Source organism: Anolis sagrei, chromosome 1, assembly GCF_037176765.1.
Source record: "Anolis sagrei isolate rAnoSag1 chromosome 1, rAnoSag1.mat, whole genome shotgun sequence".
Lineage (NCBI taxonomy): Eukaryota > Metazoa > Chordata > Lepidosauria > Squamata > Dactyloidae > Anolis > Anolis sagrei.
Genome location: NC_090021.1, coordinates 213,828,038 through 213,844,144, shown reverse-complemented (window position 1 = coordinate 213,844,144; position 16,107 = coordinate 213,828,038). Strand labels below are relative to the sequence as shown.

Sequence of the window (16,107 nt, the reverse complement as noted above, 5' to 3'; positions counted from 1 at the left end):
CAACCTGTTGCAAGGGCTGATAGATGCGTTCCAATACATTTTTGCTTGGAAGCAAGTCTCATGCCATTCAGTGGGGCTAACTCTCAGGTAAGTCTACATTGTTGACATTTGTGTCTTTACTATATAAGCCTATAAACATATTTGGCAATCACTAATTTCTGAAGGCCCTCCCAAGGCTGTACAAGCCCCTTTCTTTAGATTATGGTTGAGCAATTGGACAGAGAGTAGAGACAACAAGCTCCCAACCCTTAACAGGCTGCATTGAAAGTGATACCATGTTTTTGGCAAACTAGAGCCATTTGCCTAGGGTTCTTTTTCATCTGGAATTTGGGAGGTTGTGGGAGAAGACAGTCTGCCAGGACTGAGTGATCTGGGATGTATTCCATGATTTGGGGGTTAAAATTCTCCTGAAAATCCATTTGAGGGAATGGCAGTGGGTTTCTGGTGCTGCAAAAGTGGGTCTGGAGAGCAGCAAATGACCTGCATGCTACACTTCCACCAAACTGTTCTTTAGGCTGACATGTTGACCATTCATATATGCCTAAGCAAACTGTAACCAGCATCTGTGTGAATTGAGCCTGTGTAAGAATGGATGTATATGTGCAACCCCCCCCCCCCCCCAAAATGAGGGCAATAACCTCATTGATTTCTAGCCTGATGCTGATCAGATATCAGGCTTCGGTGGCACTCTGCAAGTAAAGGAGAAAATATTAATGATATTCATTGTTTACTGAATGCCTGAACTGGGATTCTCTGCTTCTGATTTTAATTAAACCAAAAGAAAATCCACTCTTTGTGCTTTAAAGTCAGACTGCTACAAAATAAATGAATGTCATCAAAATGGGAGTATTCTAAGCACACAAGATTGTCATCATCACCTGTAAAATCACGATTTCCCAAACTGTGTGAAGCATTCAAATATACTGTTGGGCTGCATCTCAAATCATAGCCGGCCAAGGCGAAGGCCATTGTGTTAGATTATGCTTGCACAACCTCTGGCCTTTCAGGTGATTTGGACTTCAGCTCCCAGAAATTCTGACCACTGGACAAGCTAGCTAGGGCTTCTGGGAGTTGGAATCCCACACATCTGGAAGGCCACAGGTTGTGCTGGAAGGTACAGGGTCATTACATTACCTGAACATGTCTCCTTGCAGCATCAATGTCCTCCTGCTTATAGGGGTTCTTTGGTTCAGCCCACTCTGAACTCATGGAAAGAGAAATCAAGCCTTTTTGTTTTGGACGATACGTTTCGTTGTAGAGATGCCAAACTTCAGCGTGAGCTTTGATCAAGTTGTGCCCCACAATATAAGGGGCTCGCCCTGGTCTGGCAGAAATACCTGGACAGATAGTGATATTAGAAAAGGGATTATGCAGCAAGATTGGAATCAGCTGGAGCAAGAGTTGGTAGTACTTCTTAATTGGACAGTCCAATCATTCCACGTTGTTGGCTTTCTGAAAGGAGAAGCCCTCAAGAAACTGATCAAATAATCTCTTTCTTTCACTGGACATGTCTCATTATCATTTTAACTACATGGTTGGTAGTGCACAAAGCTCCCAGAAACATAATTAAGAGTGAGTTTGCTTACACGGTCAGAAACATAATTAAGAATGAGTTTGCTTAATACATGTAGTCTCCATGGATCGATTTCCACCCATCATTTGCCTAGGATTGAACATTCAGAGGCATAAAAGAAAGGCTTTTCCCAACCAATTATAGTAAAAGATACAGTTACAGATCTCACCCCTGTGGACTGAGCTGTCCTAATTTGTGTTGTTGCCTCAGGCAGAACAATAAATGCATTTCCCTATTCCAAGGATGGGGCATAGTACCCAAGGCTGCTTGAGTATTAGACATGTGAGGTGCACACTAATTCCTCCAACCACTAGCAGGAAAAATATAACAGCAAAGGGAATAAAATTAACCATTTGCTGTTCTTTCATTATACCCATGTACGTGCTGCCTGAGGTCAACTCCAATATAGGGGCACTATCAATATCGTGCCTAGGGACACAATTTAACACAAATACTAATACACTTTTAACACAAATACTAATACTATCTGTACTAATAATATTAATCATTTTCTTTATGTCTCAGCCTTTCTACAGTCCTGGGACTCAAGACTGCTTATATTCAGCCTCAATGTTCAAACTTGGTGTAAGCTGCCTTGAGTTGCCTTCAGGATTGAGAAAGGCGGCATTGAAATATCACAAATAAATAAGTAAATAGTGGTATAACAAAACTGATTCCATGGAGTAGCATTGAGGGATTCCCATTCAGCACTGTGGCCATTAAACTGTGGTGTGTCACAGGCCTCCATTTTGTCCCTCCTGTTGTTCAATATCTCTGGGAATCTAGTCAGATGGAAGCTCTGTGGACTGGTGGTTATCAGACCTGGGAGCCTAGTAAGCAACCTGCTTTGGATGGAGTTGCACTCCCCCACAGGGTGCTAATATTTACTCAATACTTGTCATACACTCATAAATAAGGCATGAGTATATAGGTCCAAAATTAAGGATTTTGATTTGACCCATGGATAAGTGAAGGATCATTTTATGGAGATGCCACTTCGAGGAGCCATCTGCCCTTGGCAACCACTGCCATTTCCCTGCCCAATCACCTCAAAAGGCCAGAAATGGTCCATGACGGGGAGGGTAGAAGGCTTGGTACGTTTCTTAGGTTATCTCAGAATGGATTAGGCTCTTGTCTTTTGCCACTTTATTCAGAGAAGGGAATATTTCCTTATCGGTAAGAGTCAGGGTACAATTCTCACAATGACTCATGGCTAAGATTACTAGACTTATACATGAGCATATAGGGTAGCACGGGGTATTCTTAAATCCATGTTTAACATGAACTACCGAAGTTGACTCATTGGTTCTGAGTGCTTGGCACTAGCTACCGGCTGGGCAGGGATGACTTAAGTCACATATACTGATAACTTCTCAATTAGATTATTGTAATACAACTCAGAAACTGCTGCTAGTCCAAATGTAGCAGCTAGACAGCTGAATGGAATATTGTCTTGGTAGCATATAACATTGGTTTCAAATTAATTGCACAAGTCGCCAATATGCTCCCAGGTATTGGCAATGACATTTAAAGCCCTAAATGACCTGAAGCTAATAACCAGGGCAAGTCTGAAGAACTGACTTGATGAAGTGCTTCTAGAAATCTCAATGACTTTGTTTCTGAAATGCTGAGTGACAAAAACCACTGTCATTATACACGATCCCCACATTTCCTGCATCCGGTGTGTATGGATACAAAGTCTTGAATACAAAAATATTCTCTTGCAGGAAACCACCAAAGATCAGCATCTTCTGATCTTCCAAAGCACCCCTGTTGCTGCAGATCAGAACAAAGTAAGCAAATTATTCACATCCTACATCTTACCTGGTGCAGATACTCCATAACCATAACCAATATTAGCAACAGCATAGGGCTCATTCAAGGTAATCCAAAATTTCACCTTCTCACCAAGCCTTTGGAAAAGAAGCTCTGCGTAGTCTTTAAATCTCTGGACTATGGTTGAATTTTCCCACCCGCCAACTTCTTGAAGAGCCTGAGGAAGGTCCCAGTGGTATATAGTGACCTAAAAATGGAAAGACACACGTACAAATATATGACATTTTGGTAAGTTACTTAGTTAACTTATCATAGTAGGGGTGAAAATATGTAGGATATGAATGACGAAAGCTTTATGTAATGTTATAAAACAGTTGCAACTGCTAACCAGATTGTAGAAATATATGGGTGTTGTATCCATGGTGTCCTTCCACTGGGTGGACATTCCTTGACCCCTCTCTTCTATCAAAGTTACTCCATACATCTTTAAATATTCTCTAATATCCTGGATTTAATCTGTAATGCTCAGCTGAAAAAATACTCTTATACTGCAACCGGAAAATAAGGACAGTTTTGGAAGAGGCATTTAGAATCATCAGTCAGAGTTCCTACAAAATCCAGCACTGCACAGGTTTCTGCCATGGAAGATAAAGGGGAATTATAGTCCTATTACTGTATAGTGTGAAAGGATTTTAAAATTACAGGTTTCAGGGCGGTAGTTTTACAAAGATAGTTCTTAGCTACCTTTGACAACAGTTGAACATAAGGCCAAAAACCTGATGACTTTAATCTTTCCATTTTCCCTTCCTGTCTTCTTTCCTGGTTCCAATTTCAAGCCAGGAGGGAAAGAAAAGGAACATGGAATAGAATTGACTTTGCAGTACAGACAGGACTATTAATGAGTCAAGATATCATAAGGCTACAGTTTTTTGTGAAAGGTTCCCATCTTGGAATCAAGAGTAGAACATCTAAAGCAGGTAGACATTTATTGGCATCTTTATCTGGCCATTCACCCAAAATAACACTCCAAAGCAACTTCACACTTGAAATGTGTCCAAGACAGAGAAGTGGATTTCCATGGCCAATCCTTCAACAAAGATTACAACTATATCCACAATTTCTTAAACTCCTGAAGGTTTAACATTGGAAGTATCAATATATCTCAGAATCTTTGTAACAGACAGACAACATGAATAGTCTTCAGTTTAAGAAGTACCCCTTGCAGAGTTTGATTCTTCTGGTTACAGTATGATGTTTTTAGCCTCCATCTATGTTTCAAAGCAATGCTTTTGGGTTTGGAAGGATTAGCCGTTTACAAGAAACATTGACCAGGGGACGCCCGGCTGTATTTACTCAGTCTTTGAGGAGGCTCTTTCAGTGAACACTGTGAAAGCCATTCACTGCATGGCTACCAGTAGACTTAATTTAAGGAAAAGTGAGAGCCACCACTCCTCTAAGTGTTCCTCCAGCAACAGCAGATCAGGCAATTCCAACTGGATCCTCCCTACCCCATGAGGGTCCGCCTCCAGGGGCAAACCAAGAATGGGCAACTTGGAAGTCCCTGAACAGGCTCAGAAGCGGAATGGGTAGACCAAAAGACAAACTAGCAAAATGGCACTACCTAGAAGAATCCTCCACCTTGTGTGATCGTGGAGTAGAACAAACAACTCCATATCTGTATGCTTGCCAATGCCCACAATGCCCTGCCTCATGCATAGAGGAAGACTTGTTTAAGGCTACAGACAGCAGTCGCTGTTGCCCGTTTTGGTCAAAAATTATTTAGCTGCTTGTGCTCCTTCTACTTTTTATCAGTTTTATACTTATTTATGCAATGCTTTTGACATGAAATAAATATATCCTCCATCTGCTTGTATTAATTATGCAAACTGAATTTCTTACTAATTTATAGTGCCCAAACATCTGCAAATAATGGTCAGCTCAAGATTTTACTATCTGAAGCTAATAATAATATATAATTGTTGATTTGGACTATCATTTGACTTTTTATTCAACTTATTCTACCATACCTGCAAGCAATAGGCCAACTTATAGGTTAAATAACAACAAATGTTGCATTTAGCTCTCTCTTCTAACAACTTGCCACAATCTGCCGCTTGAGATACTGCCTCAGTTTGCCCAATGGTTGGATCAGTTCTGATGGGACCATTGAGCATATTTATCTAGACTGCTAATTAGTATAATCAAAATGTATTTATTACTGTATACTAAACTCCCAAGTCAATAATGGGAAATGTAATGTTGATGGACAGGAAAAGAGATTTAAAGATGGAATTAAAGTCAACCTTAACAATCATGGCATAGACACCGAGAACTGGGAAGCCCTGGCCGTTGAGCGCTCTAACTGGAGGTCAGCTGTGACCTTCCAGAATTTGAAGAGGCACGAATGGTGGGCGAAAGGGAGAAACATGCCAAGAGGAAGGCATGTCAAGCCAACCCTGACTGGGACCACCTTCCATCTGGAAACCAATGTCCTCACTGCGGGAGAACATGCAGTTCAAGAATAGGGCTCCACAGCCACCTATGAACCCACTGCCAATACACTACACTTGCAGGACCATTATCCTCGAGCTATGAGGGACAGCCTAAGTAAATTCAAAGTTTAATTATTATTGTATCTTTATAGACAGATGTAACCTGCATAGAACTAACTACTGCTTTTACCTGAGGCTGGATGTTGGCTGCAAGGAGAGCATCCACAAGTTTCTCATAATAGTTCAGGCCAGCTTCATTGATGTGTTTGGTGGTCCCATCAGGAAGAATGCGAGGCCAGGAGATGGAAAAGCGATAATGAGTCACCTTGATGGCTTTCAACATAGCCACATCTTCCTCCATCTTGTGGTAGCTGTCGCAAGCTATATCTCCATTTTCATCATTATTGATTTTCAACGGCGTGTGAGCAAACTGATCCCAAATGCTGAGCCCTTTCCCATCTGCTCTCCAGGCACCTTCAGTCTTTGATGAAACAAGGTATAAATCATAGAGTATATTCTTTCTTTTCTCCAAGGAGTTCAAGGTAATGGACATAACCCTCCCTTCTGGTTTAACCTCACTAACCTGTCCAGATAATTAGGCTGTGAATCAGCACATGTGACAGGTCAGAGGTCACTAAGTGACCACTATGGTTCAATAACAATTTGAGCCAGGGTCTATCCAATCTTAAACCCCTTCACCCCAGAGATTAATTGGTATCCAGACTAACTGTATTTCAAAGCTGCATTTCTCTTCCCAGGCCTCAGCTTGGTAGAATTTATTGTTTTCTTTTCCACAAAGCTAATGTTTGGATTACTATTCACAAAAGATTCAATAAGCATCTGTATTCAAACACCATTGTTACTCCCGACTTGGACCATTGAATCAAATGGATTTGCCTAGGTGTTGTCTCACTATTGAATGACTATTTCAATGGGTTTGCTCTCATTAGGATTAACCAATAGGAGTCCAGCTATGATTTACTAACCTGATAAGCTGCTGATGCCACACTCCAAGAAAAGTTCTTTGGAAACTCCCCATAAAGGAACTCTTCACTTTTTGGCAAAGGAATTCCATTTTGACGGATGATTTCTGCATAATATATAGCAGACGTTCTGGGAGTCCGTGGTCTGCTGGGTTTCTCAAAATCCACCTGGTGGAGACCAAATCTTGGCTCATAACCATTTAACCATTCAAAACTATCCAAGAAAGACCAAGCGACATAGCCTTTAAGATTCACTCCATCTAGGCTGGAAGCTAAAATAATAATTAAGAAAGAAACAATGGAATTGTGAATAAATATGTATTCATTTGTCAGGAGTTAAGAAACAAGCATGTCCTTTCTCATCTGGCCAGAGTAACAGTGAATTAAATGGCATTTCTTTCCAATCACAGATAATAGGGATCTCAAAGGCCCCTTCCACGCAACTGAATAAAATCCCACATTATCTGCTTTGAACTAGAATATATGGCAGTGTGGACTCAAATAACTCAATTTAAAGCAAATATTGTGGGATTTTCTGCCTTGATATTCTGGGTTATATGGCTGTGTAGAAGGGTCCTAAAATGCAGATTTTCCAGTGACACTGGAAAAAAATAATTCTATTCATATAGAAATGAATGCCAATTAATACTATTAGAACTGCTTCCAAACAAAGTTCATAGGACCGTGTATTAAAAACTTGAAGAAAAATATATTTTTGGAATATAACACTAAAAGATGTCATTAATTTTATTTTAGAATGATATAAAATGATAGGTAACACCATAGAGTGCATGGAATAATGTTTATTCGAAGCTGTATTGAATCCCTTGCTGGCAAAAACAGGATATTGATTGACTGACTGATTGATCGATCTATTGCACCCTAGTAGTGGAATGGATTAAACCCTTGTGCCAACAGGACAGCTGACCAAAAGGTCGGTGGTTCAAATCCAGGGAGAGAGTGGGGTGAGCTCCAGTCTGTCAGCTCCAGCTTCCCATACAGAGACATGAGAGAAGCTTCCCACAGGATGGTAAAACATCCGGTCGTCCACTGGGCAACATCCTTGCAGACGGCTAATTCTCTCAGACCAAAAGCGACTTGTAGTTTCTCAAGTCACTCCGGAAACGAAAAAAAATTAAGTCACCTTATCTTCAATGATACTTAGTGCTAGAAAAGTATATAGATCAAACTTTTCTCACACATTCGAACAACGTAGCAATAAAAATGTTTTCACAGGAATCCATGTGATCGTTTTCATTTTATTTCCAAAACAGAATCTAATCTCATAAACAATACATGAATACAGGACTGAAAAGGCAGCGCAAGGAAAAAATCAAGGCTTTTCCACAATTTGCGCATGAAGCATGTGAGTCTAAAAATGGGACCCCAGGAAGATGGTGTCAGGAAGAGTTAACTTGGTAATAGAGAAGACAGTGGGACCTTACTGAGAATTGATTTGCTTGGGAAATGGCCGTGAGACGAGAGGGGGGAAAGGGATAAAAAGGAGACATTCATATAAAAGGGAGAAATACACAGGAAAATCAACATGACAGGAACAAATGGGTTGTCAAATGGAGATGACTTCTTACCTCTTATGTTTGTGTAGAACAAGGAATTTCAGCCTGTTGCTTGTCAGTGAACCAGACAAGTAAAAGTCTCTTTTTTCTACTCAGCAGTTAAAGGTACATTTTTAGTTTCCCTCTTCATAGTGTGGATATCCAGGGAAGAGGCAGCATTAAGTACAGCTATGGTTTGTATGTTCCTTCAAATGACCTCTTGACTTATGGCAACCAAATTAATTCCACAGGGTGTTCTTAGGCAAGGAACACACAGAGGTGATTTTTCCATTCATTCTTCTGAGATATAGCCTGGTTTGGAGCCCACAGTGGCTTACACCCTTCTGCCGGCAAGACTGCTGACCAAAAGGTCAATGGTTCGAATTTGGGGAGTGAGGTGAGCTGCCATCTGTCAGCTCCAGCTTCGCATGCGGGGACATGAGAGAAGCGTCCCACAGGATGGTAAAACATCAGGGCGTCCCCTGGGCAACATCCTTACAAACAGCCAATTTTCTCACACCAGAAGCGACTTGCAGTTTCTCAAGTCACTGCTGACATGGAAAAAAGCACCTAGTATTCATTGCTGGGCTCCCATCCAAGTACTAATCAAGACTAACCTTGCTTAGCTTCAAAGATCAGATGGGATCTGGTGACTTTAGGGTGCTTAGGTTGGAAACTATAGCTATAACTTCTGCCAAACGCTGATGCTTTTGATGTGGATGGATTCACCCTTAATTTGATAATCTAGAAGAAAATCTGCTTGATTTCAGTGAGATTTACTCTCAAGATTTCCTTATCATTGCAGTATTGAAGAAATAGTAATTCTCCAGCAAAGCAGGGGTTGGGTGCTTGGATGTGGTGAGGAGTAAATAAACATTCTGTTTCAATCTCCTAGTCCATATTTATGCCTATTCAAAATTGACAAAAAGCCCTAAAATTATTACTAAAACATTTACAAAACTGTGTTTTATTGTGAAACATGAAACATTATGTTTATGAGAATTCACATCTGCTACTTAGAATTCAAAATAAATTGCAGTATGCCAACCCAAAATTTCAGTGCATATTTAAACTAAATTTTAGCATTGCTTTGTGTTTCAAAAAGACCAAAGTTGACTGAAGGCCCTTCCAGACAGGCCCTATTTCCCAAGTTTGATCCCAAGTTTTCGGTTTATCCCAGATTATCTGACAGTGTGGACTCATATGATCTAGTTTAAAGAATTATCCATCTATCCTTTTATCTATCCTCCTATCTATCCTATCTATTTTCCAATGATGCAAAAGTGCTCTGTGATGCATTACCTGCCTATCTATCTATCTATCTATCTATCTATCTATCCATCCACTCACCCATCCATCCATCACATTGGGATCAGATCCTGGGATATAGGGCCTGTCTAGAAGGGCCCTGAATCAGTGTAGTAGCAGAAGTAGAAACAGTGCTAAGATGTATTGTTAGAAACTTTCATGGCTTACTATTTATAGCCAATTTCTTTATGCTGAAGGAGATATAAGAAGGTGGGAAATAACTGTAGGACAGTAACCACCTTAATAGATATATCCATACACAGTTACTCAGTTGTATATCAACAGTAAAATATAAGCATGAACCGGTGCTTGGCTGCTGTAACGGTCTGGATGAGGGCGAACCAATTGAAATTGAATCCAGGCAAGACAGAGGTACTCCTGGTCAGTCGTAAGGCTGAACAGGGTATAGGGTTACAGCCTGTGTTGGATGGGGTTACACTCCCCCTGAAGTCGCAGGTTCTCAGTTTGGGTGTGATCTTGGACTCATCGCTGAGCCTGGAACCCCAGGTTTCAGCGGTGACCAGGGGAGCATTCGCACAGCTAAAACTTGTGCGCCAGCTGCGCCCGTACCTTGGGAAGTCTGACTTGGCCACGGTAGTCCACACTCTGGTTACATCCCGTTTAGACTACTGCACGCTCTCTACGTGGGGTTGCCTCTGAAGACTGCTCGGAAGCTTCAAATGGTCCAACGACCGGCACCCAGGATGCTAACAGGAGTGTCACTCAGGGAGCATACAACTCCTCTGTTGTGCCAGCTCCACTGGCTGCCAATTTGCTACCGGGCACAATTCAAAGTGCTGGCTTTAGCCTTTAAAGCCCTAAACGGTTCTGGCCCGACCTATCTGTCCGAATGCATCTCCTCCTATGAACCAGTTAGGACGTTAAGATCATCTGGGGAGGCCCTGCTCTCGATCCCGCCAGCTTCACAAGCACGCCTGGCGGGGACGAGAGACAGGGCCTTCTCAGTAGTGGCCCCTCAGCTGTGGAACGCCCTTCCTACAGACATCAGATTGGCCCCCTCCTTATTGGCATTCTGGAAGAGAGTGAAGACCTGGCTCTTTGAACAGGCTTTCAACTAAGCAGTGCAATTGACTGATTGATTACTGGAATATGGACTAATGGACAACGAGATCGGATGCTGATTCTATTGATGAGACGTGATGGATTGTTATTCTGCTGTATTGTTGTATTGATGTCTTGATGTTAATTAATTGATATTACTGTTTTAAATGACTAATGGTATTGTGTTGTTGATACTGGTTGTTAACCGCTCTGAGTCACCTGAGGGCTGAGAAGAGCGGTATACAAGTGAAGTAAATAAATAAATAAATAAATAAAACATTTCTGAAGATGGGCCAAATATTGACAGCTAAACCACCATCTTTATATGTATGAAGAATCACTGCGGAAGTCAGTAGGCCTGACTTGGGATAGTCATAAGCTTAAATGGTATCTCAACTTTGTTGGAACAACAAAAGTGTAAGGAGGTGGGAAACTGCATACCACTGAGAGTATCTGGGAGGGTGGTAAAAGGTGTTTGACAGTGGGATGCACTACCTCAGGGTGTGGTGGAAACTCCTTCTCTTGAGATCTTCAAACAAATGCTGGATGGCCATTCATGAAACACACTTGGTGGCCTTGGATTGGTCACCTCTTTCAATGACGTCATCACTTCTAATGAAATTACACAGTACAGCTAGCTAGGTGTCTCCAGATGTTGATCAGAAAGAGGCATCCGGGGCTAAGTCCTACTTCTAGTGCCAACTTGAAAAGAACAAGTGAATGAATAGGACATTTTTTAGTCAAAATGTTTGGAAGTTCCATTGATTTAATGAGTTTACTACAGTGAGGCTAACAAATGGATTTCAGGGACTGTCAGATACTCCTAAATGTAGATCTTGTAAAAAATTAGTTTTTCATTCAAGTCCCACCACAGCACATGTTTTGGGAATTGCTCTTCTAGAAACTTTCAGTTATACTTAAAACTAAACCTTATTTATGTGGTTACATTGAACAATGCGCTAACTTTATTTGGTACAAACAATGAGATTACTGAGGGCATTGATCTTCAAGTATAGTATCTTACCTTTCAAAGCTTCATCAATGTGGGTTTTATAGAAAAAGATCTTGCTGGTATCATCAACCTCAGACTTGGATTTCAGCCCAACTCCATTCTCAGTAATGTAAATGGGAGGGTTGCCATATTCTTCTTTGATCCAGTTTAGCAATCTCCGAAGTCCCCAGGACACTGCTCTCATGTAGTCTATTGCAGAGATAGGCCAGGAAGAGTCATTCTCCAATAGCTTTTCTTGGTCATCCTCATAGGAGAATGGTCTTAGCTTGGTGGTCTTATGCTTTATGAGTTTGGTAGTGTAATAGTTTAGGCAGAAGACATCCGCTGTGCCCTTGATATATTCTTTCTCTTCCGCTGTGAAAACAGGAAACCGGGAAGATGGTAGTTTCTGCAGATCACTCCGGTTGCCTACTTTCCACTTCATGGCATCTGGGTAATCTCCATTTTTGAAAACAGGGTGAGCAAACCACCCTCCCATAAACTGCAGGTAACGATCGGCTGCCTCCACATTTCGGGGGTCATTCAGCGGCTCTGGTTCAACCCAGTCCATGTTGAGACTCAAAGAAACAACACCTTTTTGAGTTGCTCTGTATTTCTGGTCATATGTGTGGTAAGCTCTAGCATGAGCTTTCAATATTATGTGGGTCACCTTATAGGGTGCATAGCCTGGATCATCTTTGTAATTTGGTGGGAACATTGCCAGATCATAGCCCAGAGATGAAATGGCGATTGGTTCATTGAAAGTCATCCAGAATTTGACCCTGTCTCCAAAAGTGTGAAAACAAAAGTCTGCATAACTATCAAATAGTTCAACCATCTCAGGGTTCAACCAGCCCCCAATGTCCTGCAGAGCCTGGGGCAGATCCCAGTGGAAGAGTGTGACCATTGGAGTAATATTTTGGGCCAGTAAACCATCAATCAACCGGTTATAATAATTAACTCCATATGTATTTATGGAACGGTTTCTTCCATCTGGAAAAATTCGAGGCCATGACAGGGAGAAGCGATAGCTGTTCACTCTTAATGCTCTCAGTAAATAAAGATCTTCATCAGCTTTATTGTAGCTATCACAAGCTATATCTCCTGTTTCATCATTTTTAATGTTCCCAGGGATGTGGGTAAAATTATCCCATATGCTAGGGCCTTTTCCATCTGCATCCCAGCCTCCTTCAATCTGGTAGGCAGAGGAAGAGACACCCCACAGAAAATCTTCTGGGAAAGTACCATAAAAGTATATATCTCTTTCTAGTTTTGTCTGTTGTGAAAATTTTTCCCAAACCACTTTTGCCTTTGAAGGAACTTCAGAAGCTGGTAAACTAGGCAATCTTGGTGGCATGGGAATATCATTTTTTAGATGCTGAAAAGTTTTATTTGCGACCATATCAGGAAATCCATTGTTTTCAATAACAGTTGAGAAAAAATACGCAGATTTCTTTGGTGTCCGTTGTCTGTTTGCGTCATCAAAATTCACATGATGAAGGCCAAACCTTTGACTGTAACCTGCTGTGCCTTCAAAGCCATCAATCAAAGAGCGGGCAACATACAACTGAACATCAACAGCATCCAGCTTCACAGCTGTCACAAGAAAGAAGAGACAACTTAGTTAGCTTTTCATAATAACCGTAACTTAACTCCCCTTCCATGAATATGATGAAGGCAATTTGCACTTCCAACATGTTGGAGTGAATCAAAATTAACACATTTAATTATTTCTTTCCACATTTAAGACACAATCTAATTCAAAAGATAAACTATAAAAGACATCCTTATCCATGGGTTCAATAACCATGGTTTCATTTCAACCATACTCCAGAAAATATCCTCCCCTCCCCCAGTATTCCCCCTCTGCAGTTCTATGATATGCTCCCAGCCCAAGTATAGTCAAATTATATGGTTTGTTATTATCTATGTATTCAGATATCCAGGGTGGATAGGTGGCTTGGAACATAATATTCCCCACAGATATGGGGGTTGTATTGCTCTCTAGTAGGCTTATATGGAGAAACACAGCTTTTCTATCAGTGATTCTCAACCTTTTTTTGACCAGAAAATTACATTGGATAGACCAGATCAGCTCTAGTTTCTGATACAGAATATATGCCATGGTCACCGACAGGAAAGGAATGGCAGGTGGTACAAAAGAAACAGAAATAAAATAAAATAAAATAAAATAAAATAAAATAAAATAAAGAGGAAGGAGGCTCGTGGACCAGATTTTCATCCTCACAGCCCAGTGGTGGTCTGTCACCCTCAGGTTAAGAACCACTGTTTTACTCTTAAACCTCAACCAAATAAGTCATCACTACCACCTTGATGTGCTCACTAGGGCTGGGCGGTTTCGTTTCGTTAATTCGTAATTCGTTAAAAATTCGTTAATTTTTTAATAACGAAGCTATAACGAACCATTCTGGAGCAACTTAAAAACAAAACGAATTTTTAAATACGTTTTGTAAATGCTTCGTATTTCGTTATGTATTCGTTTCGTTATTGGTTTGAGGTCGTTTCGTTATTATTTCCGCATGTCTGGGGCAAGTTTTATAGTTGTTTTTGTTTAATTAGTGAAAAAAAATTATAATATCACACCAACAGTCAACAACAGAGGGAGAGGGAAGCTTCAGAAGTTTTTTTAGCGTATTGCGCGATCGTGGCCGCCATTAATAATCGATTCGTTATTGTTTCGTTATTGTTTTGTAATTTTTTTACCATTTACGAAATTTCGTAAATATCGAACTTTTTTTAAGGAAAATTTTGTAATTATTTTAAATAACGAAACGCAAAACCCCCCAAAAAACGAATAGATTTTAGAAACAAATTTTTCCGTTGTTACCCAGGCCTAGTGCTCACAGAAATTGACTAGTAGCCAGAGAAGCTGTTTCAAATATGGGAATTATATGGTCTTTATTATCAGCTCCAGACATCAATAGCTGCAACATTTTGACCTTGCTGAAGTATCAGGCCCAGTTTTCCAAGACAGCCCTCCATTGAGTATGTTATAGTAATCCATCCAGGATAGTCAAAGGAAAAATACTCCAGCAATCTTAACAGTGGAATTTATTCTAAAGCAGGGGTCCTCAAACTAAGCCCCGGGGGCCAGATTTACCCGACCCTCGCTCAGGGTCAACCTAAATCTGAAATGGCTTGAAAGCACACAACAACAACAACAATCCTATCTCATCAGGCAAAAGCAGGCCCAGACTTCCCATTGAAATACTAATAAGTTTATATTTATTAAAATTGTTCTTCATTTTAATTATTGTATTGTTTTTTGCACTACAAATAAGATATGTCCAGCGTGCATAGGAATTAATTCATGCTTTTTTCAAATTATAATCCGGCCCTCCAACAGTTTGAGGGACTGTGACCTGGCCTGCTGTTTAAAAAGTTTGACAAAGTTTGACAACTCCTGTTCTAAAGTGTACAAGCAACCTTGGAGAATATTGCTCTAGGAATGGTAAGGGGCTAAATAACTTTCTGTGATGATGATGATGATATTTATTTATACCTGCTTTATTTCCCCCACAAGAGACTCAAAGTGTCTTAATATAAAAGCATCAGCATACAATTTAAAATATATAAATTTGCAAAATATGGGGACACCCATATTCACAGGCGCGACTGGTGGGGACTGGATAAAGGGCCTTCTCGGTAGTGGCCCCATGATTGTGGAATTTCCTCCTCAGAAACATTAGATCAGCCCCCTCCCTCCTGGCCTTCAGAAGAAAAGTGAAAACATGGCTTTGGGATCAAGCCTTTGGAGAATAGTTGCAGTGCAATAATAGATATGGAATATGTGCAATGACTATTGGAACGGCCCTGGACTACGATGATGGATGGCATGATTTTAATATTGAATGTAATGTTTTAAAATGTTTAATGTATTATAACTTTTAATCTTAATTTTATTTTAAATGCCAGTAGAATTGTTTGTCGCTCTAAGGCAGGGGTCCACAAACTTTTTACACAGAGGGCCAGGTCATTGTCCCTCAAACTGTTGGAGGGCCGGGTTATAATTTGAAAAAAATATGAATGAATTCCTATGCACAGTGCATGTATCTTATTTGTAGTGCAAAAACACTTTAGAACAATACAATAATTAAAATGGAAAACAATTTTAACAAATATAAACTTATTAGTATTCCATTGGGAAGTGTGGGCCTGCTTTTGGCTGATGAGATAGGATTGTTGTTGTTGTTATTGTGTGCTTTCAAGTTGTTTCAGACTTAGGTTGATCCTGAGCAAGGGCCAGGTAAATGACCTTGGAGGGCTGCATTTGGCCCCCGGGCCGTAGTTTGAGGACCCCTGCTCTAAGGCATTGAATAATTGCCAATATGTAAGCCCATCTTGA

At 40.6% G+C, this 16,107-nt stretch overlaps 1 protein-coding gene across 1 annotated transcript in view; it reads right to left on the bottom strand.

The window, feature by feature from the left end:
• Window positions 1-16,107, bottom strand: part of LCT (lactase) — a 40,933-nt gene that overhangs the window by 9,796 nt on the left and 15,030 nt on the right. Inside the window, exons 8-12 of the mRNA XM_060754855.2 lie at window positions 11,775-13,337; window positions 6,828-7,096; window positions 6,032-6,322; window positions 3,398-3,596; window positions 1,135-1,337 (exon numbers count right to left, since the gene is read on the bottom strand). Of these exons, the coding sequence (XP_060610838.2) occupies window positions 1,135-1,337; window positions 3,398-3,596; window positions 6,032-6,322; window positions 6,828-7,096; window positions 11,775-13,337 (2,525 nt within the window). The remainder of the gene's footprint in view (window positions 1-1,134; window positions 1,338-3,397; window positions 3,597-6,031; window positions 6,323-6,827; window positions 7,097-11,774; window positions 13,338-16,107) is intronic.